Here is a 25,472-nt window from a genome sequence, read left to right on the forward strand (position 1 = left end):
TTGAATTTCCTGTTTACCACTTGTTCCACGTATGGTCTAGCCTAGCAACACAACCAAGCGGTTGGTATCGTTCATTTGACAAGGAAGATAACTGTTTTTTCATTTATTCATGCAGTGGAATAGTATTTTAGGCTTAACGCCTTGTCTATTATTTTATTCGGGAAAATGCAAAGTAATATAAAGGCATGACATTGAAAAGCGTGACCAGGCCGGTAGTCCTCGAGATATCCTGAGTCACTTCTCCGGTTACGGCTAGCTGGCAGGCTGCTTCAGATTCTTGTCTTTGCTGGGCTGAGAATTCTGCGTTTCAGAAATCAGTTAACGTCGGAACACTACATCGATGCAGACTGGGACTGTTCCGTTCGAGTTGTACGGTTACCCGTACTTTAACAAGCGCGCAAAAAGCTAACTCAAACTTGTGGATATCAGATTTATATTGGCTTGTTGGCTCGGTAGCTAACTTAAGTCAAGCAAACATTTCTGCATTCAACGTCAGTCTGTTTAGTTTTGGGCTTGCTATCTTAGCTAATCAGCTAGTTAGCTAGCTGGCTAATTTATTCTTGTTTGTAGTGGTTGGCTTGCTGGCGACCAACTTTCCGTTGCCCTGAATTCGGGACGGATACCCGGCCCCTTCAAGCGGGCGGTAAGGAAGAAATTGTCTGGGAAGGGATGGCCTGGTGGGTCTTCCCGACCCCAAGGTGCAGCGGTATTTGAGGGAGGGCGAGTCCGGATCGAGCCCACCGCGGCCCTTACAATGATGGCCGCGTCACCCTCACCGTCGGGCAGTCTGAATGCCTCTGGGATCTCGAGCAAAAGGAGCGAGGAAATTGCGGATTTGATAGATTTGTTTTCGAGGACTCAGTACAGAGCAAAGGAAGTCACTCCTAGGGTAAGCTGAGCGTGCATTGCCCAACTTCACCCTTGAGCTGACAGGCATGTGTTTTGCTGTCATTACTGAATTGGGTTGTTTACAGTTGTTCGCTATCATGACATAGCTCTTGCTAACTAACTTTAGCTTGAAAAGTTATCTTGCTTCCAACTAGGATTGCGTTAGTTGGACGCAGATTTGTTTCTGGGTCGATTTAGCAAACGAGTTTTAGCTATCATGAATAACTTAACCGTTATTCATGAATACCTTAACCGTTACTGCAGGTAGTAACAGGATGCATTGCACCGTTAGCCAACATTAGCTAACTTCAGCTTAAAGCTGTAGAAATTGCATATGTCCGGCAACATGTCGGATTTGTTAAGCTTCATTAGGAATAATACATCTGTTGTACATCTACGTTCTTGTCGTTAGCTGATTGTTTCACACAACGCTCCATTGCGTTTAAATCATTAACGTAATAATAATAATAGTAGTTAATAATATTATAGAGTTAGTATCCGCCCCCCTCTTGTTTGCATCTCATGTCATGTGTCAAGCTGTTGTAAGAGTGTCAGGTTTTGTGGCAAAACGCATCTTTCAGGTCCGTCTTGTTTTTCTCGATCTATGTTTGTTTTTAGGTCGAGAAGATCGAAAAGCGTTGTTTGGAGCTGTTTGGTAGAGACTACAAGTACAGTGTTATATATAATACCAATGGCGAAGTCTGCGGACACTATCCCAGACAGATTGTGTTCTTGGAGTATGAGAGCACGGATCATCATAAATACAGGTAACCTAAATCTCAGTCCCAAATTCTTACAAATGTTGCTTCGAATCTTTATATCTTTATATAATCTGTATACGGAACATCAAAGCTGAGGCAGTTTCTGTTGTCTTCAGGTTTCAGTGTTTTCTCTTCAGGTTTCAGTGTTTTCTCAATTCCGCTATTTAGCTATTTCTGCTTTAGATAATTTGTGCTGTATACACAGTGACAAACGAGCTTGAGGGCGTCTAGCGACGGGTGGTGTAATTGGCTGTAGTGTGCTCAGGGAAGCCGTCATTCGGGGAGGGAGGACTTCCGTCATCCGGTTATTACAGACTCATTCTGTGTGACACCTCATCCTTAAAGTGTTGTCCGGAGTTGAGCTCCATTTATTTAAGGATACTAATGTTGTGATTGTAAGATTGTAGAACCGTTACATTACTACCCTTTAGCATTGGTAACATGTTTTTAAAAGCTGTTGACAGAACGTACATGCTGAAATGGCAGTATTTATAGTTAAGCATTGAGTAGTGTTGTGTTGTGTTTCTCCTGGCCTGTAAGGTGAGAGTTGAGCAAGAAGGTTCCTCCCTAGTGGGTAATTAGTGTTTTTCAGAGTACTGTGGTGAAGTGTAAGGTAACCCGTTCTGTCCCCCTGCCAGGTTTGAGAGCACAGTGCAGATTGGTAAGCTGCAGGACCTAGTGAATCGCAGCAAGATGGCTCGCTGTAGGGGGAGATTCGTCTGTCCCGTCATCCTGTATTGCGGCAAGGTGAGCAAGGGCTGGCACTGCCCTGCAGAGCTGCAGGGTTCTTTCTCCATTCTGCAGGGTTCTCTCCATTCAGCTGGGTTCTCTCCATTCAGCTGGGTTCTCTCTCCATTCAGCTGGGTTCTCTCCATTCTGCAGGGTTCTCTCTCCATTCTGCAGGGTTCTCTCTCCATTCTGCAGGGTTCTCTCTCCATTCTGCAGGGTTCTCTCTCCATTCTGCAGGGTTCTTTCTCCATTCTACAGGGTTCTCTCTCCATTCAGCTGGGTTCTTTCCATTCTGCAGGGTTCTCTCTCCATTCAGCTGGGTTCTCCATTCTGCATGGTTCTCTCCATTCTGCTGGGTTCTCTCTCCATTCTGCAGGGTTCTCTCTCAATTTTGCTGGGTTCTCTCCATTATACAGGGTTCTCTTTCTGTAAAAGTGCTGTATGTTTACAAAATTAATTGCTTCTTCATGAACCGTTTGATGGAGCAACATTATGAAATATATCTTAAGACTATGTATTCAACTTTTAAAGAGAACATTTGTGGGGCAAGCAACATGGCTACCACCAGCCAGTCAAATGCCTTCCTGCTGTACATTTTTAAAACACCTAGGTATGACGTCCACTGGGACGGATTTTCCACATTGGGGCACAGTAGATTGTTAATGTTTTCATTTGCTTAATCATGGCTATGGGTGCGCGGCCCCATAATAACTGATTGCATTTATATATTGAATTTGGCATTTTTAAAAAACAAATGTCTTAACATTCCTCAATGTATTTAACACCCTTAAATAATCAAAAAAATGTGAATTGTTCTCAATCTTGTGCTTGGAGAAACATGTGACTTCCCCTGCAACACCATAGAACTCAGGACTCCTTAGCTAGAAATGAGTGCTTGTGCAGATAGAAGTTCACTCCCAGTTAGCCAATTAGCCTATTAGCCTTTTTACATAATGATACATTACTTCTTCATGGTTGAGATCAGTTAAGAAATGTTACTTCAGTGCTTCAGTGGTCCTGTGAAATGATGTAAAGGGAAAGGTTGAACCTTTAATTTTAAAAATGAAAACAAGTTTTATTTTTGGAATGTTTTATATCTGCTTGGCTATTAACATTTCTGTGTGTGTGTGTGTGCGTGTGTGTGTGTGTGTGTATCATTCATGCTCATTTATGGAGGACACCGTTTGGTTGATCTTGTTTAAACTAAAATGGTTTCCTGTCCAACAGCACATCTGCCGGTCCTCCACCCTGGCTGGCTGGGGGGAGCTGTACGGACGCACTGGCTATAACTACATCTTCTCAGGTCAGTCTCTGAGTTACTGCGCTCAGGTGAAAATGTCTGACAACACATTGTTCTTATGTCACACTGTTCTTATTTATTCCTCCTGGTCTGTACGGATGCGCCTGCTATAACTACATCTTCTCAGGTCAGTCTCTGAGTCACTGCGCTCCGGTGAAAATGCACAAGGAAAAACAACAACTAGGCATTCATAAGATTAAGACTATCACTGGCTGCATCGCTTTGTTTGTTGCAGAATATAATGGACCAAGACCAGGCATGATACAGTGCTAGATACTATTCAGTTTTTAGGCAAACTAAGCATTAGGTCAACTTTAGTGGTAGCATATGGCAGGTATGAATGGGTACATGAGACTGACTATTACTCAACATTTCAGTACTGTAGAAATGGGTCTTTATGTGTAGTTGGCTGTACTTTTGTTTGTAAGATAAGTAGTCACAAATTTTAAATGTACACCTGAGAAACGGCTCAGTCATGAAGTTTAGTGCCGGGATGCATTTCCTTCCGAAAGCAGGACACAGATTAGACCTGCACGGTTTAACAAATAAACGGGGAGCATCTGCCACGGGCTGTCCCCACCTGCCCCCCACTGCCATGTGTGGCTGGCCTCTCCCCTGGCCCGTGCAGATGGCCTACACTCGCTTTTAGGAGATTAGATAAGCGAGCTTGTACGAGCAGCAACAGCCCTCTGGTCCAGCATGGAATGTCACCTGTGAACTTTGAGCGTTGTCCACTTAAATACTAACTAACATTTGTTTTTAGATTAGAAGTTGTTAGTCTGAGAGGCGCTTGCAGAAAGGTATTTTTTCCATACCCCCACTTTGGTCAAAGGTGGGCAGCAGGATCTTTTTTAACACTTGGGATAACATGCCCATTGTTTTTTTTTTTAAAGATATTTTTTCGGCCTTTTTCACCTTGATTGGACAGTATAGTATAGAGAGACAGGAAGAATGGGAGCGAGAGAGGGAAAGACATGCGACAAATGTCGGACGGTCGGATTCGAACCGCCAACGTCACGGCTCGCAATGAGCATGCGGTCAGTGCTCTACAGACTGCACCACCGAGACACCCCAACATGCCCATTGTTATCAAGATGCTGAGCATCCCTTTTTTTGCCTTCTGTTAAAAGTAATAATGCCTGGAGTTAAATATTTGTGTAGTTCTTAATGGAAAGGCCAATGACTCCTGAGACTACTCTAGATGGGGAGCTGGGTGAATGTCTTTATAACACTGAAGATGAGGCCAAGCATTAGCGTTTCTTCTTGAGATCAGATCCATAATATCTTCCAATAGAAATGATAAGGATAAGTATTATGCCCAGTTCTTAGATGAGGACTTTATGATTGTTGCCTTGCACTGTCAGAAGGTTCAAAGGTCAGCAGAAGAGCAGCAGTAAACACAGAGGGAAATCATTATCGCTGAAGGATATCCATTCAATCTACAGCGTTGTAATGAAAATGCATCTCCAGTTTTTGGACTTGGACGGTTGCGATGTAACATTTTTTTCTGTTATATACAAAATGCAGCCGTAAAAAGCAGGTAGTGACTTCGTGTGACAGGATGTCTATTTATCAGTCCACGACAGGACCAAGAAGCAGCAGAAGAGCAGGGGCAAGTATGAAACGAAGGCTGAAATGTACTGGTCCTCCTGGAAATACTGGAATGCACAGAACTTTGCACTGGGGCTGGGAGCAGGGCGACCAGGGCTCTCCTTCACCCTCAACACCCTGGCAGTCTGAAAAACTCTGAAAACCCTGAATCACTCTGGAAATCTATTCTGCTTAACAGTGGTTGCACACTTAGCGGTCCATTTCTTTGTTGTAGAAGCACTGTATCACTTTGATTCCGCCGCTTTCTTGTTATCTCCCCGTTTGAATGCTGTTGTACAAGGTGCAGGAAGATATGGTGAATGTCAAAGCCAGGGAAAATGTGCGGTTCTGGCTGGCTAGTGCTCACACTAATAGTTTTTTTACCATTTGCAGACAAAAAGGAGAAAAGTGTTCTCTGAATCAGGCAGTGTTCCAGACGTTTATAGTTTTTCTGTGCAGGATGTGGTTTCCCGTTCCCCTTTTTTTAAATTAGATTTTTCCCTTCTTCATTTTCTGCCTATGAGCTTTCTCGAATGCCTGCTGTGACACAGCCCAATGTTTCTATGTTAGTTATTCCTGCACAGCTGTTATTCTGGTGAATGATTTCCCCATCAGCACAATGTTTTTCTCCTCCTCCCCTCTTTTTCCTGTGGGAGAGCATGAGGTGATGTCTCCCCCAAGCTGTAGGTGCAGGGGCAGAGGTGGGGTACAGGGCAGGGCTCTGTGAGGGTGTGTACAGGGCAGGGCTCAGTGAGGGTGGGGTACAGGGCAGGGTTTCATTGGGGTAAGGTACAGGGCAGGGTTTCATTGGGGTAAGTTACAGGGCAGGGTTTCATTGGGGTAAGTTACAGGGCAGGGTTTCATTGGGGTAAGGTACAGGGCAGGGCTCAGTGGTTAGCGGGCTCTGGCTGAGGACAGGCACTTCTTCTGTGCGGGATCCTGATGTTGTTCTGCCCTCTCTTTAGGGGGCGCTGACGACACTGTGGGGGAATCTGCGGGGGTCCCAGAGGACGACGGTGCTGGGAGGTGAGAACCCAAACACACTGGGCTCCTATGCTCATTAAAAAACAGTGCCAAAGCTGTACTCAAGGTTCATGTTAGTATTTCATGACTTTTTTTGGCCTACATTTGGCATACATTTTAAGTACCGTTGCATTCCTAATATTTGCTGTTTTTAGCTGTCTCCTTGCTTTCCTGTATACACCTCCTGTATGGTGTATTTGGGTGGTAGTGTCTTCTTCATTTTGGGTTGCTTTTTAGTTAACTCATCGAGAGTGTTACTGCTTTTCACCCGATACTATTTTCGATACTATTGTCTGCCCATGTCACTATCATGGGAATACCGCTTTGTGTTCGGGTCTAGCGATGTCCTTTTACGTGTCTGTACATCCTGGTATTTGCCCTTATTAGCTGAGCCGTTTCTCCCATGCAGGAACGGCGACACCCAGCTGTTCGACAAAGTGCGGGGTCTGGACATCAAGCTGCTACGCTACCTCTCCGTGCGCTACATCTGTGACCTCATGGTGGAAAACAAGAAGGTCAAGTTTGGCCTGAAGTGAGCATGTTCACCTCACACTTCAGTCACCCTCCTCACCACTGTAGGGTTCGGCCTGAAGTGAGCATGTTCACCTCACACTTCAGTAACCCTCCTCACCACTGTAGGGTTCGGCCTGAAGTGAGCATGTTCACCTCACACTTCAGTAACCCTCCTCACCACTGTAGGGTTCGGCCTGAAGTGAGCATGTTCACCTCACACTTCAGTAACCCTCCTCACCACTGTAGGGTTCGGCCTGAAGTGAGCATGTTCACCTCACACCTCAGTAACTCTCCTCACCACTGTACGGTTCGGCCTGAAGTGAGCATGTTCACCTCACACTTCAGTAACCCTCCTCACCACTGTAGGGTTGGCACACATTTACAATGTGCAGATTCAGGGTATGGATGCAGTGAATGTGATCATAAACCGGATCACCATTCTTGTGCATGGATGGACCTCACGGTCAGGCGTCCAGTCCTGACTGTGGCCAGGAGACCCACAGAGGGATTCATCATTAGGAGCAGTGTTGACCAGTTGGCCTGGACCAGCATGTCCATGTCATTGCTCTTTAATGACCCTTGCTTTAGAGCAGTGGTTCTTAAACTTTTTGTCTGGTTTTTGTTCCCAAAACCCATTCCAAACCCATGTTAACAACTGTCAATCAAGCAAAAACGAATAAGGCAATGTAAGAAATAGCCTAGGCTACAACAATTTATTAAAACGAACAAGAACCGGAACAAACGATGCAATCTCGATTAAACAAATGCACAAATCATCAGATCCAGTCCAGGTCTAAAACGGGAGCCAAGAGTCACAACACCAGAGCAGCTAATCTGGAGGCGGAGAGAGACAGAAACACGGCTATAACGATCTCACTTTATTTTAGTTTCTTCCTCTGGTTTATTTGCTTTAATAACATACATAGGCTATGTTAATGAGAAGGATGGGCCTGCTTCCACGAACATAGCAAGTTAATTCTTGGATTGATGCTGCACACGGCGACACAAAGATTTTCCTCCATGCTGCTGAGCCGACATCTGTATTTATTTTTTATATAGGCCAGAGACGAAAATGTCTTCTCGCACAGATGGGTCGATCCAAAAGGCGTGAGAATGTCCATGGCATCCTGCGGAATTGACAGCCAGAATTCATCCAGTGTTTTTGAGGCAAACAACGTCTGTAACGTGCGTTCGCTGGACAGCTCAGTCAGCGCATCCTCAAGCTCAGATGGCAGGTCGTTTGAAGAGCAGCTGGTGAATGGTTGTCGTGTCCAGTCATAATGCTCTACATTTTCCGTGAGAAAATATTGATGGAATTTGTCGAGGAGGCTTCGGAGATGAATGGTAATTGAGGCTTTCAATGAATTGGCATTCATGTCATTCTCCTCCAAAAAGTCATGCAGCTCCGAAAACGTTTCAAAATCCCCACTCTCCGCACGCGCTGCCCAACGCTGCAACTTTTTTGTGAAAGCGTTCACTTTGTCCGAGAGGGTCAGGATGTTATTGTTGAGGCCTTGTAGTGACAGGTTGAGAGTGTTTAATTTGTCAAATATGCATGCCAGGTAAGCAAGACGTGATATACATTGTGATATCAGTGAGATGGTGCGCAAGAGGGGAGTGCGTGTCTGAGAGGAAGCTGCGCACCTCGCTTCGCAACTCAAACAGGCGTGTAAGAACCTTGCCCCGTGAAAGCCACCTTACTTCTGAATGGAAAAGAAGGGATTCATGTGTAGACCCCATTTCCTGACAGAGAAGGGCGAAGAGTCTGGAATTTAGTGGGCGCGATTTTATGAAATTCACTATTTTGATTGCTGTTTGGAGAACATCGTTAAGATCGGGCTCAAGTGTCTTGGATGCCAGGGCCTCCCTGTGGATAATGCAGTGAGTGAACTTGGTACACCTTCCTTCCATCGGAGAGCAGAACAGCATGTCCTCATGAAGTTTCCCGTCATAACTGTAGCGAATAAATACCATTAATCGACATTAATCAAGTCAATAGACTCGTCTAACTGCAAAGAAAACCGGCAGTTTTTTACTCTCTCGATTAGCTGGCATTTCATGTCATTAGCGATCTTGTTAATGCGCTTGGACATGGTATCATTGGAGAGGGGGATTTGTTTGAGCGCACTTGCAATCTTTTTACCATGCGGTGGTCATCGCAATTGCTGCAGGAAGGGTGAGGCTTTCAGCAATTGTGTGTGGCTTTTGTGCTTTTGCTACAAGGTGGGCCACTTCGTATGACGCTGCCAAGGCTTTGGTGGGCATAGTAGCTTGCCCATGCACTACAGTCTTTTGCCCATGCAGCACGGCTTCTTTTCATTACATTACATTACATTACATACACGGCATTTGGCAGACGCTCTTATCCAGAGCGACGTACAGACTAAGCAGGAGACGATCCTCCCCTGGAGCAATGCAGGGTTAAGGGCCTTGCTCAAGGGCCCAACAGCTGTGTGGATATTATTGTGGCTACAGTTGGATTAGAACCACCGACCTTGCATGTCCCAGTCATTTACCTTAACCACTACGCTACAGGCCACCCTTTTCGCAGAAAGAATGTCACAGGTTTCTGAGCATCATCGGGATGTCGGCTTTCGAGATGTCGTTTCATTTTGACATGTTTTAAACTCTCATTTGCCAGAACATCGCTGCAAATTACACATTGTGGGTGGTCAAGCTCATTTTTAACTTGGCACGTGAATCCATATTTCAGAAATTCTTTCTGATAGTGGCGACGCCTCGTTGGTATTTCTTTTTTATTCTCACCGGCCTGTAGACTTGTCCCATCTGAGGATCGCGGAAGAGTAGACGCACTGGTAGATGGCACTTCTGAGCTTTTATCAGATTTTTCTTAGCTGCCACCTGTCCCATTTTCCATGCAAGTTATTGTGGCTAGTAACGCAAGAAACGTGGCTAGTAGGCTGTGTCGTTTTGTTTTATAAAAGAAAAAACCATGAAGAATTTGAGTTTGAGTTTGCGTAGTGGGAGCAGATAGTTACATTGTTTCTATCAGAGGACCAGTAGCCCATTTGGGGTCGCGACCCCTAGTTTAAGAATCACTGCTTTAGAGGAGAGCCGGTGCTTGTCTGCACTTGTCTGTACTTTCCTGAACAGGAACTATGATTTAGAAGAAAAAGGTGTTTTAGCTGGTAGTAACTGTTAGTTAGTTGGCTAGTTACCTAATGTGTGCAATAGAATAGTGACAGGAAAATTATTAGTGTTTGGAGAATACAACTAAATGCTGAGGTAAGTATCTCAGGCTGCTAATCTATTGAGACAAATTTGTATGTTTGTGGTTGTAAGAGCAGCTTGCTGGCTGTATGTTATCAGACTTGGTATTTTAGCATCAAGCTAATGCTGGTAACATGGCTTTGATTGATATGTAATGATAATCTCCTTTGCACACCTGAAGTACACCCATGACTAAAATGTTTAATACTGACCAATGAGCAATTGGGATTTGTTATAAATTTGCATGACATCCGCTCGTCTTACTGTTTGCTGTTGTTTTGTCCCAGTGTCACTTCCTCTGAGAAGGTGGACAAGGCCCAGCGCTATGCGGACTTCACCCTGCTCTCCGTGCCTTATCCAGGTAAACTCCAGCCCTGGGTCCCTCTGTCACTGAGGAACACTGTCACAGATTTTTATAGGCTATCCAGATCATGAGTTTTGTGTTCTTAACATTGGGAGTACTGTCTCAAAAGTCCTAGTCCAAAACGTTTAAAATCAATGCATCTCTTTGATATCATTGAAGGGTTTTGACAAAGTAGACTGACCAATGGCAACGGACACTGTCCTCTGGGACACATCTTCCCAAATATGAATATTCATAACCTGTAAAAATACCAGGGACTTTAGTTGCCAACTGCAATCTCCTGTAGTTCGGAAGGGAGAGAGGGAGATGCTACAGGAGCTCACTGTGACTACAGAGGGTTGGTGATGTAATTTTCCTAAAGAAAAGTTCCTTTGACGTGGGTTAAGTGATGCGTAGTGGCATCCTCTCAGCAGGACAGCGGTCGTTGCGTTCTGTGGTCCGGTTCTGGTTAACGTGGTTATTTGGGTGGGTGTTGCAGGTCCTGAAGACAAGCGTTTCAAGTTGTTTTGATAGCTCGAGCACAAGGAAGCAGGTCAAAGCTGATGTAGTTGCGTCCTGGATGCACTCAAGATCTTCAGCGATTTAGCGCAATGTGAAGGATCTTAACATTGCCGAGCATGTAGACACCCGTCAAGGTCTATTTTGTCTGAAGGCATGAAATAATATTATGAAATATTGTATAAAGTATGAAATATATTATGTGTAGCAAGACAGTATGCTTATGAATTTTTTCACCCTAGTCTGGGAGCCCCTGCCCTAAGGGACTAGTTACTCAGGGTTGGCAAGAGGAAACTAGAAATGTTTTCACTGCAGGGTACAGTGTACATTTGGGATGGATATTTTATTGATCCGCTGCATTTCTTTTCAGGCTGTGAATTCTTTAAGGATTATAAAGATCGAGACTACACAGCGGAAGGCCTGGTCTTCAACTGGAACCAGGTATGGCCATAAATACTGTCTCAAATAGTACAGATCGCAGTCATGTAATGAAAGCAGTTGAAATGCTACAGAAGATATTATACTCTTGTGTTTCCTTTTAGCAATGACTGTTCTTATTTATTCCTCTAAATCTTAGGAAAGCACATTTGGTGCAAGCGCTTCAGAACTGATTTTGGTGGTTATTTTATGTTTGGTGGTTTGTCATGACTTCAGCAGGAAATGCGGCCATCTGAATGATTTCCTGTAATTTAACTTGCTGGTTCCTCACGCTTCAGGACTTTGTGGACGCCCCACTGACAATCCCTCCTCCCTTTACCAAGAACTTGAACATTGACTGGAGTGAATATCAGGTACGTAATATAATTTCCTTTTTATTATTTTTTATTTTTTATTTTTGGCCCCCCCCATAGCCCAAAGAACAGTGTTTCTGAACACTACTGTCCTACAGTGACACCCTCTGGCCAGGATCGGGACTGGCACATACTCAGTGGAGTGTCTCGTGTCTGTGGAAGGGGCTCACTGGGTAAAACACGGGGCCTGTCTTGCGCCGTTAACCAGCTCCAGGGTGCGTGTGGAGCGCTGCCTGCTGACGTGTGTAACGCGCTCTCTCTTCCCCCTCCTCAGTCCTGGGACCTGGTCCAGCAGACGCAGAACTATCTGAAGCTGCTGATTCACATCATCAACAGTGACGGTGAGCGGCCTCCCGTCTCTCTGAAAACCCCTCAGCTCGCGTTGTTGTCACTGTTTTCAGGAGACGTTATCCTCCCAGCTCATTTACAGCAGAGGCCTGCACAGTTTTGTGCACAGTTTTGTTGCCGAAATCTCACTTACTGCATTTTATGTGACCCTAAAACACATTCCAGTATTGAATTTAAATGTGCATTTAACGTGTCTCAAACAACTGGACATATATTTTAAATTCTTGTGCGCATTTTATTAGTGCAGTGTTTGATATACCACAGCGTGTAATATACCAAAAGTAGTAGTTTCCCACAGATTTGCAATCGTTTCTTCCAGGGACATAGTTTGAACATACACATTATAACTAGAGAATATACGCTCACTGAGCACTTTATTAGGAATACTAAATTAATACTGGGTAGGGCTTCCCTTTGCTCTCAAAACAGTCTCAATTCTTCGGGGGATGGATTCCACAAGATGTTGAAAACATTCCTTTGAGTCCCTGTTGATGTTACTGTATCACACAATTACTGCAGATTTGTCAGCTGCACATTAATGCTGCAAATCTCCCGTTCTACCACATCCCAAAGGTGTTCTAGTGGATTCATATCCGGTTACTGGGAAGGCTACTGAAGAATTTTGAACTCATTGTCCTGTTCATGAAACCAGTTTGAGATGACTTTTGCTTTGTGACATTGTGCATTATTGTGCTGTCCAGTCTGGATGAGCCTGTGCCCACTGCAGCCTCAGCTCTCTGTTCTTGGCTGACAGAAGTGGAACCCGACATGGCCTTCTGCTGTTATGTAGCCCGTCAGCCTCAAGGTTCAGCGTGTTGTGCATTCTGAGGTGCTTTTGTACAGAGTGGTTATCCGAGTTACCACAGCCTTTCTGTCAGATCGAACCAGTCTGACCATTCTCCCTTCACTGCTCTCATCAACAAGCAGTTTCCACCTGCAGAACTGCTCACTGATGTTTTTCGTTTTTCACACCATTCTTAGTAAACTCGACTGTTGTGCATGAAAATCCCAGGAGATCAGCAGTGACAGAAATACTCAAACCAGCCTGTCGGGCACCAACAATCATGCCGTGGTCAAATCACTGAGATCAATTTTGTGAACATTAACCGAAGCTCCTGGTTTTATGCATAAATGCATTTATGCATTTATTGCATTGCTGCCACACGATTGGCTGATTAGATAATCACATTAATATGTAGGTGTTCCTAATGAAGTGCTCAGTGAGTCTCTAAATAAGTCATTATAACTATCGCTGATGCCGCAGTTCCTGTATAGTTAAATGGTGCTGCATGTAGCCTTTCTATGGGCCACTTTAGTGAGCTGCGTACCGATGTACAGATGTACTCCCTGGGTTCGCTGCTGAAGTCAGGGGCCGCGGCAGAGGAACATCCTCCCGGTGCCAAAGCTCTCAGCCCGTTTCTGCGGAAGTCCCAGCGAACATCTCTGCTCGGCCGCGTTAATTGGAGTAGCATTTCCCGGACGATCCCAGAAGCCCAGATCGCTACTAATTTATGAGCAACCTTCAGAAGCCCTTTAGAACTGCTGGAAGAACATGTTCGGTCTTTTTGAGGGGGGGATCTAAACAGGCCTTGCCGTTTGATCTGTCTCACAAACCCCCGTCCCCCCCCCCCCCCCCGTCCCCCCCTCATCGGGGCAGCAGGCGGGGGGTGACGTGGATGACGAAACGGATTGCAATGCCCGCGGGAGAAAGCCATGATCTCCTGGCGGAGTAAACACAAACACAGGCTGGAGTCTGACAGATGTCGAGAGACCGGCTGTGTCGTGCAGAAACCACGCCGCTGCGTGGATTTGATCGTTTCCCCCTTTTGATTATTTATTTATTCCTTTCAGTTTGTTCATTTATTTAGCCACTTTTTCCTTCTGCCGTTATACCCCCTTGTCAGTGCCATTGTATTTGGTTAAATGGTATGTGAAGGCAACCGGGGGGAATGGCTGTGTGGGTTATTGAGTCTGGTTGTGACTATGAGAGTGTTAGTGAGTCCGGTTGTGACTATGGAAGTGTTGGTGAGTCTGGTTGTGACTCTTGACAGTGTTGGTGAGTCTGGTTGTGACTCTTGACAGTGTTGGTGAGTCTGGTTGTGACTCTTGACAGTGTTGGTGAGTCTGGTTGTGACTATGGAAGTGTTGGTGAGTCTGGTTGTGACTCTTGACAGTGTTGGTGAGTCTGGTTGTGACTCTTGACAGTGTTGGTGAGTCTGGTTGTGACTATGGAAGTGTTGGTGAGTCTGGTTGTGACTCTTGACAGTGTTAGTGAGTCCGGTTGTGACTCTTGACAGTGTTGGTGAGTCTGGTTGTGACTCTTGACAGTGTTGGTGAGTCTGGTTGTGACTCTTGACGGTGTTGATGAGTCCGATTGTGACTGACGGTGTTGATGACATGTTTTACGGTTCTGTTGTAGATGAGAGTGGATTGCTGGTTCATTGCATATCTGGCTGGGACAGGACCCCCCTCTTCGTCTCTCTCTTGAGACTATCCCTATGGGCGGTGAGTGCTCTCTCTCTCTCTTTCTCTCTCTTTCTCTCTCTTTCTGTCTCTCTCCCTCCCCCTGTATTCCTGGCGCTCCTCTCAGGTAGCAGCGAGGTGACCTCAGAGTGGTGTAAACTCATTTGTGCTGTGTTATGGCAGCCACACTGATCCAGACTTCTTTGGTTCCCAGTTCTCACAGTCACTGTACTTTACAGAACACCAGGTGCAAGGCTACTTAAAACATTGAAAACCTGGGTTAGACACAGACACATTTACATTACATTACATTACATTATTGGCATTTGGCAGACGCTCTTATCCAGAGCGATGTACAGTTGATTAGACTAAGCAGGAGACAATCCTCCCCTGGAGCAATGCAGGGTTAAGGGCCTTGCTCAATGGCCCCACGGCTGTGCGGATCTTATTGTGGCTACACCAGGATTAGAACCACCGACCTTGCAGGTCCCAGTCATTTACCTTCACTACTACGCTACAGGCAGCCCTTATATACATGAACACACACGTAGGCAAGTGCTGACGCACACATAAAGAAACCCAGCCACATACATCACTGTGTGTGTGTGTGTGTGTGTGTGTGTGTGTGTGTGTTCGTTCGTTCAATCACATGTATATCATTATCTGTATTCCTTACAGTTAGATTTGCAAATGCAAGTAAAGAGGAATTCAAGCCCCCCACTTTTTCAAATGCATGACATGCAAGTTCTTACAAAGACCGATTGGATTTTAATTGCCCGTGAGAAACTTTGTGGAAGAAAGTCAACTTAATTTCTCTCTGCACACTGTTAATAGGATGGAGCTGTCCATGCCAGCTTGGAGCCTGCCGAAATCCTCTACCTAACTATCGCCTACGACTGGTTCCTCTTCGGGTAAGAATTCAACCCCTGCTTTCTCATTTCTTCTTTTAAACGATAAAAGAAAAGTATTTGTGCATTTTTGACTTGGAACACGTTGCAATTAGAGTTGCCATGGAAGGCTGCTCTCTGCGTATAAATAATTGAACAGGCATTGTAACGTTAAAATTTAGCTGAAGCGAAAGGGCCAAGCCCAGTGCCAAGCTTCTCTGGAGGGTTTCTTCATGTAATTACTGCTTGGCATGTTTCTAAATTTAACTCGTCAAACAGAAAACGCGCCCCAGCAGATAGCTGGAGTAATTATTTTTCGCAAATCTCCGCCAGCTCCCGGGAGCCCAGCCAGGGAAGTGAGATTGTGCCTGAGTCATTTTCAGACTGCGACCCTCCGTCCTCCCGCAAAATCAATAAATACACTTCAAACACGGGTTCATTATGGGAGCTTTTTTAATGTCACCTGTGCCCTCATTACTGGCCTGTGTACACACGGACCCGCGCGGACACGCACGCGCATGCACGCGGTTTTGTGTTGTGTGATTTGCCATTTTGCTTGTAACCGTAACATTTTTCTTTTATTTTGACGTTTCCATCTTACCGTCATCGCTCTAGTGCACCAGTGTGCGGGAACATTTGGCTCCTCTGGTGTCTGTATGCATCTACATGTTACATATGCGTATGTGTGTGATTATTTATTGCAGCGTCACTAGGTCTGCTGCTGAAGGAAGTTTTGAGAATGCATAATTCATATGTAATTGAGGATTGATTATTTTGCAGAGGGTTAGGGTTCAGATGTTGGGGTTTAGATTTGAGGGTTCAGATTTTAGGATTCAGATGATCCCTTTCTGTAGTGTTACTGATTCATTTCTTGCCCCACAGACATATGCTGCCAGATAGACTAAGTAAAGGAGAGGAGGTAAGCGACAACTCTCCTTTGCCTCATTTAAAACACAATCCTCTAATTCACCCATGTAGTATCCCCCAAACCCTGTTTACAAACTGCTGTGTCGACCAGATTATGAGTAGTTTAATTGCTTGATAGATAACTGACAATATAGAATAGAAATGCAGTCATTTTACTCCTTGAATTTCTATTTTGGTTTTTGTAGTATTTTGTAGCATTTCTGTTCCGATTCCACAGTGACTATTTTTAAGCTGCTACTGTATTGGGGTTTCCCTTCAGGTGCAGTTATGTTTTCAATGGCTAGGGGGCAGTGTTCACTAAATGATCTCCCCCATTCTGTTCCTCTTCCAATTCCTCCCTGCTGTCCTTTCTGCGTGGCAGATTTTCTTTTTTTGCTTCAATTTTTTGAAGCACATAGTCTCTGAGAACTTCTCGTCTGTGAAGAGGCAGCGGTGAGTACCTGTGGCTCTCCCCGATGGGGGCGTATGTCCGCACATTAAAGCACACAAGCTCTCTGGAACGTTCTGTCATTTCACTTCTTTGAATTTTTCTCCTATGACAGCAGTTCTTTTGTGTAATTCTTGGGCTTAGGTTACAGGTTGCACAATCCTTAACAATAATGGGTTTTCGCCGATGCTGTGGAGTAACATTCACTCTGTTCCCCCCCATTTCCCCACCTGACACACAGACGGAAGAACTCCCAGTTCAAAGACTGCCAATTCACAGTCGAGGACCTCTGTCTTATGAGTAAGTTCAGCTACCCTTTAATTCCCAGAATGCACCACTGCTGTGGTTGTGCTCTTCTTTTCAGAGAAACCTTTGAAGCCCTCAGGTTGGTCAGTTGAGTTGTCCATTCTGGAGGCTTAGATGAAATCACACATGAGTTTATGTTCATGTTGACTGACAATCGGTTATCCCAGCCTGTGCCTGTAATGATGCCCACTTCTAGCGAAATAAATCCATACCTACTGTCAATGCCTTCATCACCGTCACCATCATTATCTCCCTCACCATCACATTACGGCTGTGCTGGTAATTGATTAACCGAGTAACCATGGTAACATGCCCCTATGATGGTAAAAACCAATTAACTGTTTGTTTAAAAAAGGTCACTCATTCTCTTTGGAGAACCTTGAGTTATTTTCAGCACCGGTATTCTTTCCTGCCTGTCAACGTTTGATTTTGGCTGGGCCTCACTTCTTAACTTATTGCATACCACCACTTCTTAGCAGATATCGGTACAGAAGCTAGTTTTTTATCTCGCTAAAGACTGGTTTTAGGTTGTCGGTTTGTATTTGCAAACCATTACATTAAAAGTAAGTTCTTTGTGGGATGATATTAGTGGGACCGCTACCCTCGAGAACTGGCTGAACGTTCACGTGGTTGAAATTGGCTGACCTGTTTTCTTCGTCATCTTCAGCACTTTCCTGTCTCCTCAATCTGACTCCTCAAACTCAACGGAGACATCAGGCTCAGATTCTCCATCATCTAGGACGCGGTTATCTACAAAACCGCTCTTTAAATCTTCTGCTGTAAAGCCTTCAAAATTTGATGTCAAAACAAATAAGGCTTTGTCTATTGGTTGGAATACAATAGGGGCTCATAACAATAGTTTAGTCTCTCAGCTTGAGTTATTGCTCCTAAAACTGTAGAGTACTTCTGCTTGAAGCACAGAGTATAGCCACTATTCCAGTGCTACAAACAAGAACCTTTCATTAAGTTGGGTGGTAGCTTGCAGTCATGGCACATTTATTGTTATTTTATGTATTCTGTGTAGATTCATATTCATATTATTTTCCTAAAGCTGATGTCCTGTCACTGTTTACTTTTGTTTTATGTTTTGTTTTAGGTTCTATTTAGTTTTATAGTTGTATTAATCACCTAGATGGCAGGGCTGCACAACATTGTTGTGAGTGAGAGATAATAAGAGAATCCATTTAAACTTGGAAATCAAGTTATTCCGAAAAAACAATAGCTCATTTGAGACATTTATTGCAAGGAGTATTGGTTTAGAATGTTTCCTCCCGATAATCGTGCGCATGTAAATGTAGCCGGTCTTTACTGTTGCTGTCGGCACAGATGTCACCATTACCAACGCTCAGCCCCTGCGTAATGATTATACTCTTGTCAATGTCATGGCCATCATTACTGCTGTCATCAGCATTATCACTGTCAGCGGCGCCATTATCACCACCATCACTCCTCCGTCATCTGGCCCTCATCAGCACGGCCGTCGGGAGAGCTTCTGTCCTGTCTCCTGTCCCGTCTCCTGTCCCGTCTCCTGTCCCGTCTCCTGTCCCGTCTCCTGTCCCGTCTCCTGTCCCGTCTCCTGTCCCGTCTCCTGTCCCGTCTCCTGTCCCGTCTCCTGTCCCGTCTCCTGTCTCCTGTCCTGTCTCCTGTCCTGTCTCCTGTCCTGCTGCTCCGTGTGCAGTGGGTGGTGCTGGCAGCACGGCAGGCAGAATGGAGTCACACACACACGCGTACACACACACGCGTACACACACACACACATACACACACACACACACGCGCACACACACACACGCACACACACGCACACACACACGTCCGTTTCCCCGCTGCGGTGTCGGTGTGTGTAATTCGGCTGCCAGCTCAGCTCCGCACACATCGCCAAGGGAAACCTCCCCAGAGAAGCTCCCGCTCCTCTCTGAAGCCCGAGTTGTGCGCGTCTGCGGGCCGGCCATCTGTCCCGGTCTCCGCCGCGCGATCGGGGCCGGGAATGAAAGGCAGTGGCGCGGCCTTTGAAACGCTGCGGCGCGGCTTTAAAGCCGGCCGCTCTTCCTGAGAGCGCGCGGGGGGGGGCTCCTCCGGCTGTGACCGCCAGGGCCTGCCCTTCTCATCGCTCTGCGCGTCAGTGTCCAGATACCCCGCTTCAGCGCTTATCCAGCACAGCTCGGGGAAGAGTTAGTGCTGAACCCTTTAAGGTGATAGATCACAAATATGTGATTACAACGTTCTTAACCGAACTACTGGTGATTGACATAAAAAATAAAAACATTCCAAAAAACCTGCACTTCAAAGGGTTAAAGGAATCGCCAGGTGTCTTGGTCGATGGATGGAGAGTCCTCTTTGGGGGCTGTGTGTCATAGTGAAGCGTGTGGTGGTTGGGCCTGTGTGCTGTGGCGGGAGCCCGGAAGCCTGGAGGGTTGTGGGTAATCGGGGTTTTGGAGGCTTGGCGGGGGGGGGGGGGGGGGGGGGTGATGAAGAGCGAACTATTTCTGATATTCCGGCAGAGCTCCCCCCCCGCCCCCCTCCCTCTCAGCGACATCCACATTCAGGTCTATTGGCAGCCCAAGTATATGGACGTTGACGTTTATTTGCTTTGCAGCTGTTAAAAGGCTCTATACAGTCACAACCATCCAGGCACACAATTCGGGTTTTAAATGTTCTTGTATTTGTGCGAGACATTTTAATTGTGCCGTCTTGACAGGATGTGAATGGCTTTTCCAGTGCGTTTCCCCCGGCTTGATCGTGTTTAGGGCCACCAAAATCCCACAGTCGGCTCTGGCACTCTGCACACTCTGACAGAGGCAGTACTTTTTATGTGGTTGTACAACTTGCATTTCTTTATCCGTTTTAGGCTTAAATGCTTTAGTAAGTTGGAAGTTGCTCTGATAAGTGTAATGTAATGTCATTTGGTTGGCAGGCATGGAGCACAATAATCCGTTTTAATAGCCAAGCTAGTTTGCACCTGTTTTCCCTCAGGCAGGGTAAAGGTGATGAAAGGGCGCTGGTGCTCTTGGCTGGTGATTGATGGCGGTTTGTGATTGAGGAGGAATGAACCTTTTTTTGCGCAGAGCCCATTCACAGAGGCAGCGTGACCAGCCTGAGCAGCGACTTCTCCCTGATCACGGAGGACGCGGTCGCAGCCTGCAGCTTCAGCAGCGAGGCCACGGATCCACTGTCCTGCAGCCTGCAGGGGCCCTGGTGAGAGAACACTCTCTCTCACGCACTCACGCATATACACACACTCACTCACTCACTCACTCACTCACTCACTCACTCACTCACTCACTCACTCACTCACTCACTCACTCACTCACTCACTCACTCACTCACCACACACACTCACACTCACCACACACACTCACCACACACACTCACACTCACCACACACACACACACTCACCACACACACTCACACTCACCACACACACGCACACTCACCACACACACGCACACACGCACACACACACACACACACACACACACTCACCACACACACTCACACTCACCACACACACTCACACTCACCACACACACACACACTCACCACACACACACACACACACACACACACACTCACCACACATACACTCAGCATCAGGGCCCTGGTGAGAGAACGCACACGCACACTCACTGCTGTCGAGCATACTTCTCCATGTGTACCAGTATGTGCACTGAACAGTAAGGGTGAAATGTGAAGGAGGCTAGGGTACTGAGAAGGCAGATGAACTGTGTATGAGCCCATTCACAGTGTTGTGTGTGTGTGTGTGTGTGTGTGTCTATGGGTGGATACATGTGCTTGATGACGTATTGCTTGTACACGTTGATGCGTGCGTGGATGCGCATGTGTGTGTGCCTCTGCGTTGATGTGTGTGCGTCTGCGTTGATGTGTGTGCCTCTGCGTTGATGTGTGTGCCTCTGCGTTGATGTGTGTGCCTCTGCGTTGATGTGTGTGCCTCTGCGTTGATGTGTGTGCCTCTGCGTTGATGTGTGTCCGTCTGCGTTGATGCGTGTGTGTGTGTGTGTGTGCGCGTCTGCGTTGATATGTGTGTGTGTGTGTGTGTGTGTGCGTCTGTGTTGATGTGTGTGCCTCTGCGTTGATGTGTGTGCGTGTGTGTGTTTGCGTGCAGGAGGAAGGCCAGGACGTCCTCTCCGCAGATGGTGGTGTGGAACAAGGCCCCGCCCACTGAGGAGCGCCTGCTCCACCCCCTCACCGACGCCAAGTCCTCCAGCTCCTCCTCCTCCAACCAATCAGAGCAGGGCTTCTCCCGCACGGGCAGCAGCCCGCTGGCTGTGCCGGGCCGAGGGTAAGCCGTCCTTTACAGCTCTGACACTCTGCGTCCGTCTGTCCGTCCGTCCGTCAGCGAATGGCAGTGTGCGTTCCGTGGGGCTGCACTGCTCCGGCTCTTGGGCCGTGGTTCTGGGGGGAGAGGGGGGTTTGAGACGGGGGGGGTTTTGGGGTGGGCTGCTCAGACCATCTGCCGCACGTGGTGGGAGGGCCAGCTCTCACAGGGGAGGGGAGGGAGTGGGGGGGTTGTGTCCCAGGAGGCTTTGCCCTCGGGCATTCAGTCTGTGTCGTGCGCTGCCTGTTCTGCGTTGGCCTGCTGCTGCTCTCGCTGTTTGGAGCGATCGGTCTGGTCAGTGCTGAGATCGGTCTGGTCAGTGCTGAGGTGGGTCTGGTCAGTGCTGAGGTGGGTCTGGTCAGTGCTGAGGTGGGTCTGTGGTCAGTGCTGAGGTGGGTCTGTGGTCAGTGCTGAGGTGGGCCTGAGGTCAGTGCTGAGGTGGGTCTGTGGTCAGTGCTGAGGTGGGTCTGTGGTCAGTGCTGAGGTGGGTCTGAGGTCAGTGCTGAGGTGGGTCTGTGGTCAGTGCTGAGGTTGATCTCGCTGTGCGGTTGGCCTGTGAAGGGGGTGGCCTGGTCTGTCTTGAGATTTGCGCATTAATCACGCATGACTGCTGGTTTGTGAGTGTGTGTGTGTGTGTGTGTGTGTGTGTGTGTGTGTGTGTGTGTGTGTGAGCATGTGTGTGAGCATGTGTGTGTGCACGCACCTTTTTAAAGTGAGTGGAGAGCTTGGGGTATGATGTGTAATTCTGAAATATGCCCTTCTTGACCAACCTTAACCTTCTCATTTTGTATTTGTTCTGGGAAATTGGGGACCTTGCGATCTCCAACACTGACTGCTTTGTTGGTTTTCACACAACAGCGTGCCAGAGTTGACCTCACAAGGAGAACATTGCATGCCATGCCAACTAAAATACGATATTGGGATTGCAACAAAACTTAACTAAAATACCTTTGTAAGTAAAAGCGCAGAAAGGCTGCAGTAGCCTGTCCCTTCCTGATTGGAGCCTCTGAAGCCTTTCTGTAGCAGTGTTGGTCAGTCCCCCGCAACATCAACACCAAACCCTGCTTCTGCCCTCTCCCTCTCACCCCCACCCCTGCCTCACCCCTCCATGTTCTCTCTCTCTCGCTTTCTATCTCTTGCTCTGTCTCTCTATTCTTTTCTCTCCCCGCCTTTCTCTCTCTCTCTGTTGCTCCCTCTCACTCCCTCTCTCCCTCTCTCCCTCTCCCTCTCTCCCCATACCTCTCTCTCTCCCTCTCTCTCTCCCTCTCTCCCTGTCTCTCTCTCCCTCTCCCTCTCTCCCTCTCTCCCTCTCTCCCTCTCTCCCTCTCTCTGTCTCTCTCTCTCCCTCTCTCCCTCTCTCTCCCTCTCTCTCCCTCTCCCTCTCTCTCTCTCCCTCCCCCTCTCTCTCGCCGCCCTGCAGGTCGGTGGGGGAGTATGCGCGGTCTGGCTCCTCCATGTCCACGGAGTACGGCAGCTGGCAGATCGTTTCGGGCTGCGGCAGCATCCACGACCCCGCCCCGCCCCCCGCTGACTCGCCCCTGCCCAGCTTCCAGGACGAGGGACCTGCCGCCCACATGTGAGTGCGGGGCTGTGTGGGGGGGGGGGGCGTTTGGAGAGAGAGGTGCGGTGTGTGTGCGTGTGGAGCGTATGTGTGTGACTGCAGTTTTGAGTGGTGAGCATGCTTGTGCAAAATTGCAGCTGGATAGCACCCAGGTTGGGGTACGCATTGGGGTTTCATGGCGGACTCCCCTCTTCACTGTTAGCGTTAGCGTCATTATAATCGGCTGAGGAGTGCAGAGGACGGTAAAGTGTCGTTGGCGGTTGTTGCGTCATAATGCTTTTCTCTGATGTGATGTCATCGTGATTGACAGTGAGTGTAGGGATGGCTCGTGGAGGATGCGGGCGGGGTTAGTCCACCTCTGAGGCGATGTGTGGGTGCCTGTCCGTACCGAAGCCTCCGTCCGTCCGTCCGTCTGTCCGTTCATTTGCTTGTGAACCCGCTGGCGTTGGCGTTCGTGTGGGTTTAGGGGTGAAGTGATGGTCTGAGCAGCCCGTTCCCCCGGGCTGAGGCCTGGCGGTAATGGGCAGGGACACGTGCAGGTTGGCTAAGGGAGCGATTGGAGTGTTTTAGCATTCGCTGCTTTATCAGCCTGTCCACAGAGAGATGGAGGAGGGTTGCACAGAACCACAAAAATTATCTTCCTCCCTCTCTATCCTCTGCTCTGTCTCATGCTCTCCGTTTCTGTCTGACTCTCTAACGGTCTCATTGTGTCTGACTCTCTAACGGTCTCATTGTGTCTGACTCTCTAACGGTCTCATTGTGTCTGACTCTCTAACGGTCTCATTGTGTCTGACTCTCTGACGGTCTCATTGTGTCTGACTCTCTGACGGTCTCATTGTCTCTGACTCTCTAACGGTCTCATTGTCTCTGACTCTCGGTTGGTCTCATTGTCTCTGACGGTCTCATTGTCTCTGACTCTGACAGTCTCATTGTCTCTGACTCTCTGGTCTCATTGCGTCTGACTGACGGCCTCATTGCCCTTGACTCTCTGACGGTCTCATTGTGTGCGATTTGCTCTCTGTTTCTCTCACTCTTTCATGCTGTCATTTCCCCACTGTCCTCACTATTTTTCTCTCTTGCTCTGTCTCATCTAATCTCTTGCCTTTCTCATTTTCCGTTTCTCCCTTTCTTTTCAATCTCCCTCTCCTTCCCTCGCTCTCTCCATCTTCTCTCTCCCTCTTCCTTTCTCGCTCTCTCCCTCTCCCCCCTCCCTCTCTCCATCTATCTCCCTTCCTTTCCCTCCCTCTCTCCCCCTCTCGCTCGCTCCCTCTTGCTCCCTCCCTCTTGCTCCCTCTCTCTTGCTCTCTCTCTCCTCTTCTCCCCCCTCTCCCCCTCTTTCTCTCCCCCCTCTCGCTCCCTCTCTCCACCTCTCTCTTGCTCTCTCCTCTCGCTCCCTATATCCCTCTCTCTCTCCCCCTATCCCCCTCTCTCTCCCCCTATCCCCCTCTCTCCCCCCCTCTCTCTCTCTCTCTCTCTCTCTCTCTCTCTCTCTCTCTCTCTGACCTCCTCTCTCAGTAGACTTGAAGGATTTCCATTTCTGCTTCATCACGCTGCCAAATGGAGTGTGCCGGGAGAACAATACAAGGAGCCGGCTCGCACAAATAATGGCCATCCATCTTTATTGGAGGAAGTGGAGAGGAGAGAGGAGAGAGGAGAGAGGAGAGAGGAGAGAGGAGAGAGGAGAGAGGAGCGAGAGGGCCGGCCGCATGCAGTCACTTTCCCCGCACGCGCTCACACTGGCCCCTGAGGCCCCGCACGCGCTCACACTGGCCCCTGAGGCCCCGCACGCGCTCACACTGGCCCCTGAGGCCCCGCACGCGCTCACACTGGCCCCTGAGGCCCCGCACGCGCTCACACTGGCCCCTGAGGCCCCGCACGCGCTCACACTGGCCCCTGAGGCCCCGCGCGCGCTCACACTGGCCCCTGAGGCCCCGCGCGCGCTCACACTGGCCCCTGAGGCCCCGCACGCGCTCACACTGGCCCCTGAGGCCCCGCACGCGCTCACACTGGCCCCTGAGGCCCCGGGCGCGCTCCATCTGCGCAACTTTCACAGTCTCTATTGTTTTTAAATGTAAAAGCGCTTTAACGTTCTCAGGTGATACAGCCAACGTTTCGCAGGTTCTCCAAGCCGGCACCTGCCCGCCCGTCCGCCAAGCGCGGGTAAAAGTCGCTCGCGACGGCCAATTTAGTCTGGCTCACCTGCCATTTCGGGGCAGGTGTTCCCTTTAACATTCAAATGGATCTGGACTCTTTCACTGAGCGCACACCAGATTCCATTTAGCGCTCAGAACTCGAGGGATAAGACCCCCCCCCCCCCCCCCGCACCCCCAAAACAACCAAAAAAAAAAACCCAATGAAAGCTGCTTTGTAGCTTGTTGTGATTGTCACGCGCTAGCATTGCCCTTTCACGGTGACATCCCATGATTGATGCTCTTGGGCCAAACGTTCATCTCTACCTCGTGTCTCATGTTAAGCACAGGCTGGGACAGCCAGTGGTAAAGACTAAAGGATGGGAACAGACATGTGGT

At 47.9% G+C, this 25,472-nt stretch overlaps 1 protein-coding gene across 5 annotated transcripts in view; it reads left to right on the forward strand.

Annotated features, from left to right (window-relative positions):
- Positions 1-25,472, forward strand: part of mtmr14 (myotubularin related protein 14) — a 29,969-nt gene continuing 4,497 nt past the window's right edge. The window contains exons 1-19 of one of the 5 annotated variants that reach the window (XM_061219493.1): positions 1-889; positions 1,507-1,655; positions 2,288-2,396; positions 3,606-3,681; positions 5,255-5,290; positions 6,234-6,294; positions 6,701-6,823; positions 10,323-10,396; positions 11,268-11,338; positions 11,614-11,688; positions 11,963-12,029; positions 14,456-14,541; positions 15,334-15,410; positions 16,269-16,305; positions 16,675-16,745; positions 16,982-17,040; positions 20,112-20,241; positions 21,171-21,347; positions 22,804-22,959. In XM_061219493.1, the coding sequence (XP_061075477.1) occupies positions 755-889; positions 1,507-1,655; positions 2,288-2,396; positions 3,606-3,681; positions 5,255-5,290; positions 6,234-6,294; positions 6,701-6,823; positions 10,323-10,396; positions 11,268-11,338; positions 11,614-11,688; positions 11,963-12,029; positions 14,456-14,541; positions 15,334-15,410; positions 16,269-16,305; positions 16,675-16,745; positions 16,982-17,040; positions 20,112-20,241; positions 21,171-21,347; positions 22,804-22,959 (1,769 nt within the window). In that variant the 5' untranslated portion in view covers positions 1-754. Of the gene's footprint in view, positions 890-1,506; positions 1,656-2,287; positions 2,397-3,605; positions 3,682-3,792; positions 3,806-5,254; positions 5,291-6,233; positions 6,295-6,700; positions 6,824-10,322; positions 10,397-11,267; positions 11,339-11,613; positions 11,689-11,962; positions 12,030-14,455; positions 14,542-15,333; positions 15,411-16,268; positions 16,306-16,674; positions 16,746-16,981; positions 17,041-20,111; positions 20,242-21,170; positions 21,348-22,803; positions 22,960-25,472 lie in introns of those variants that run through there. The other 4 variants (XM_061219495.1, XM_061219494.1, XM_061219497.1 and 1 more) reach the window with 4 other exon arrangements.

This window comes from Conger conger, chromosome 14 (assembly GCF_963514075.1).
Source record: "Conger conger chromosome 14, fConCon1.1, whole genome shotgun sequence".
NCBI lineage: Eukaryota > Metazoa > Chordata > Actinopteri > Anguilliformes > Congridae > Conger > Conger conger.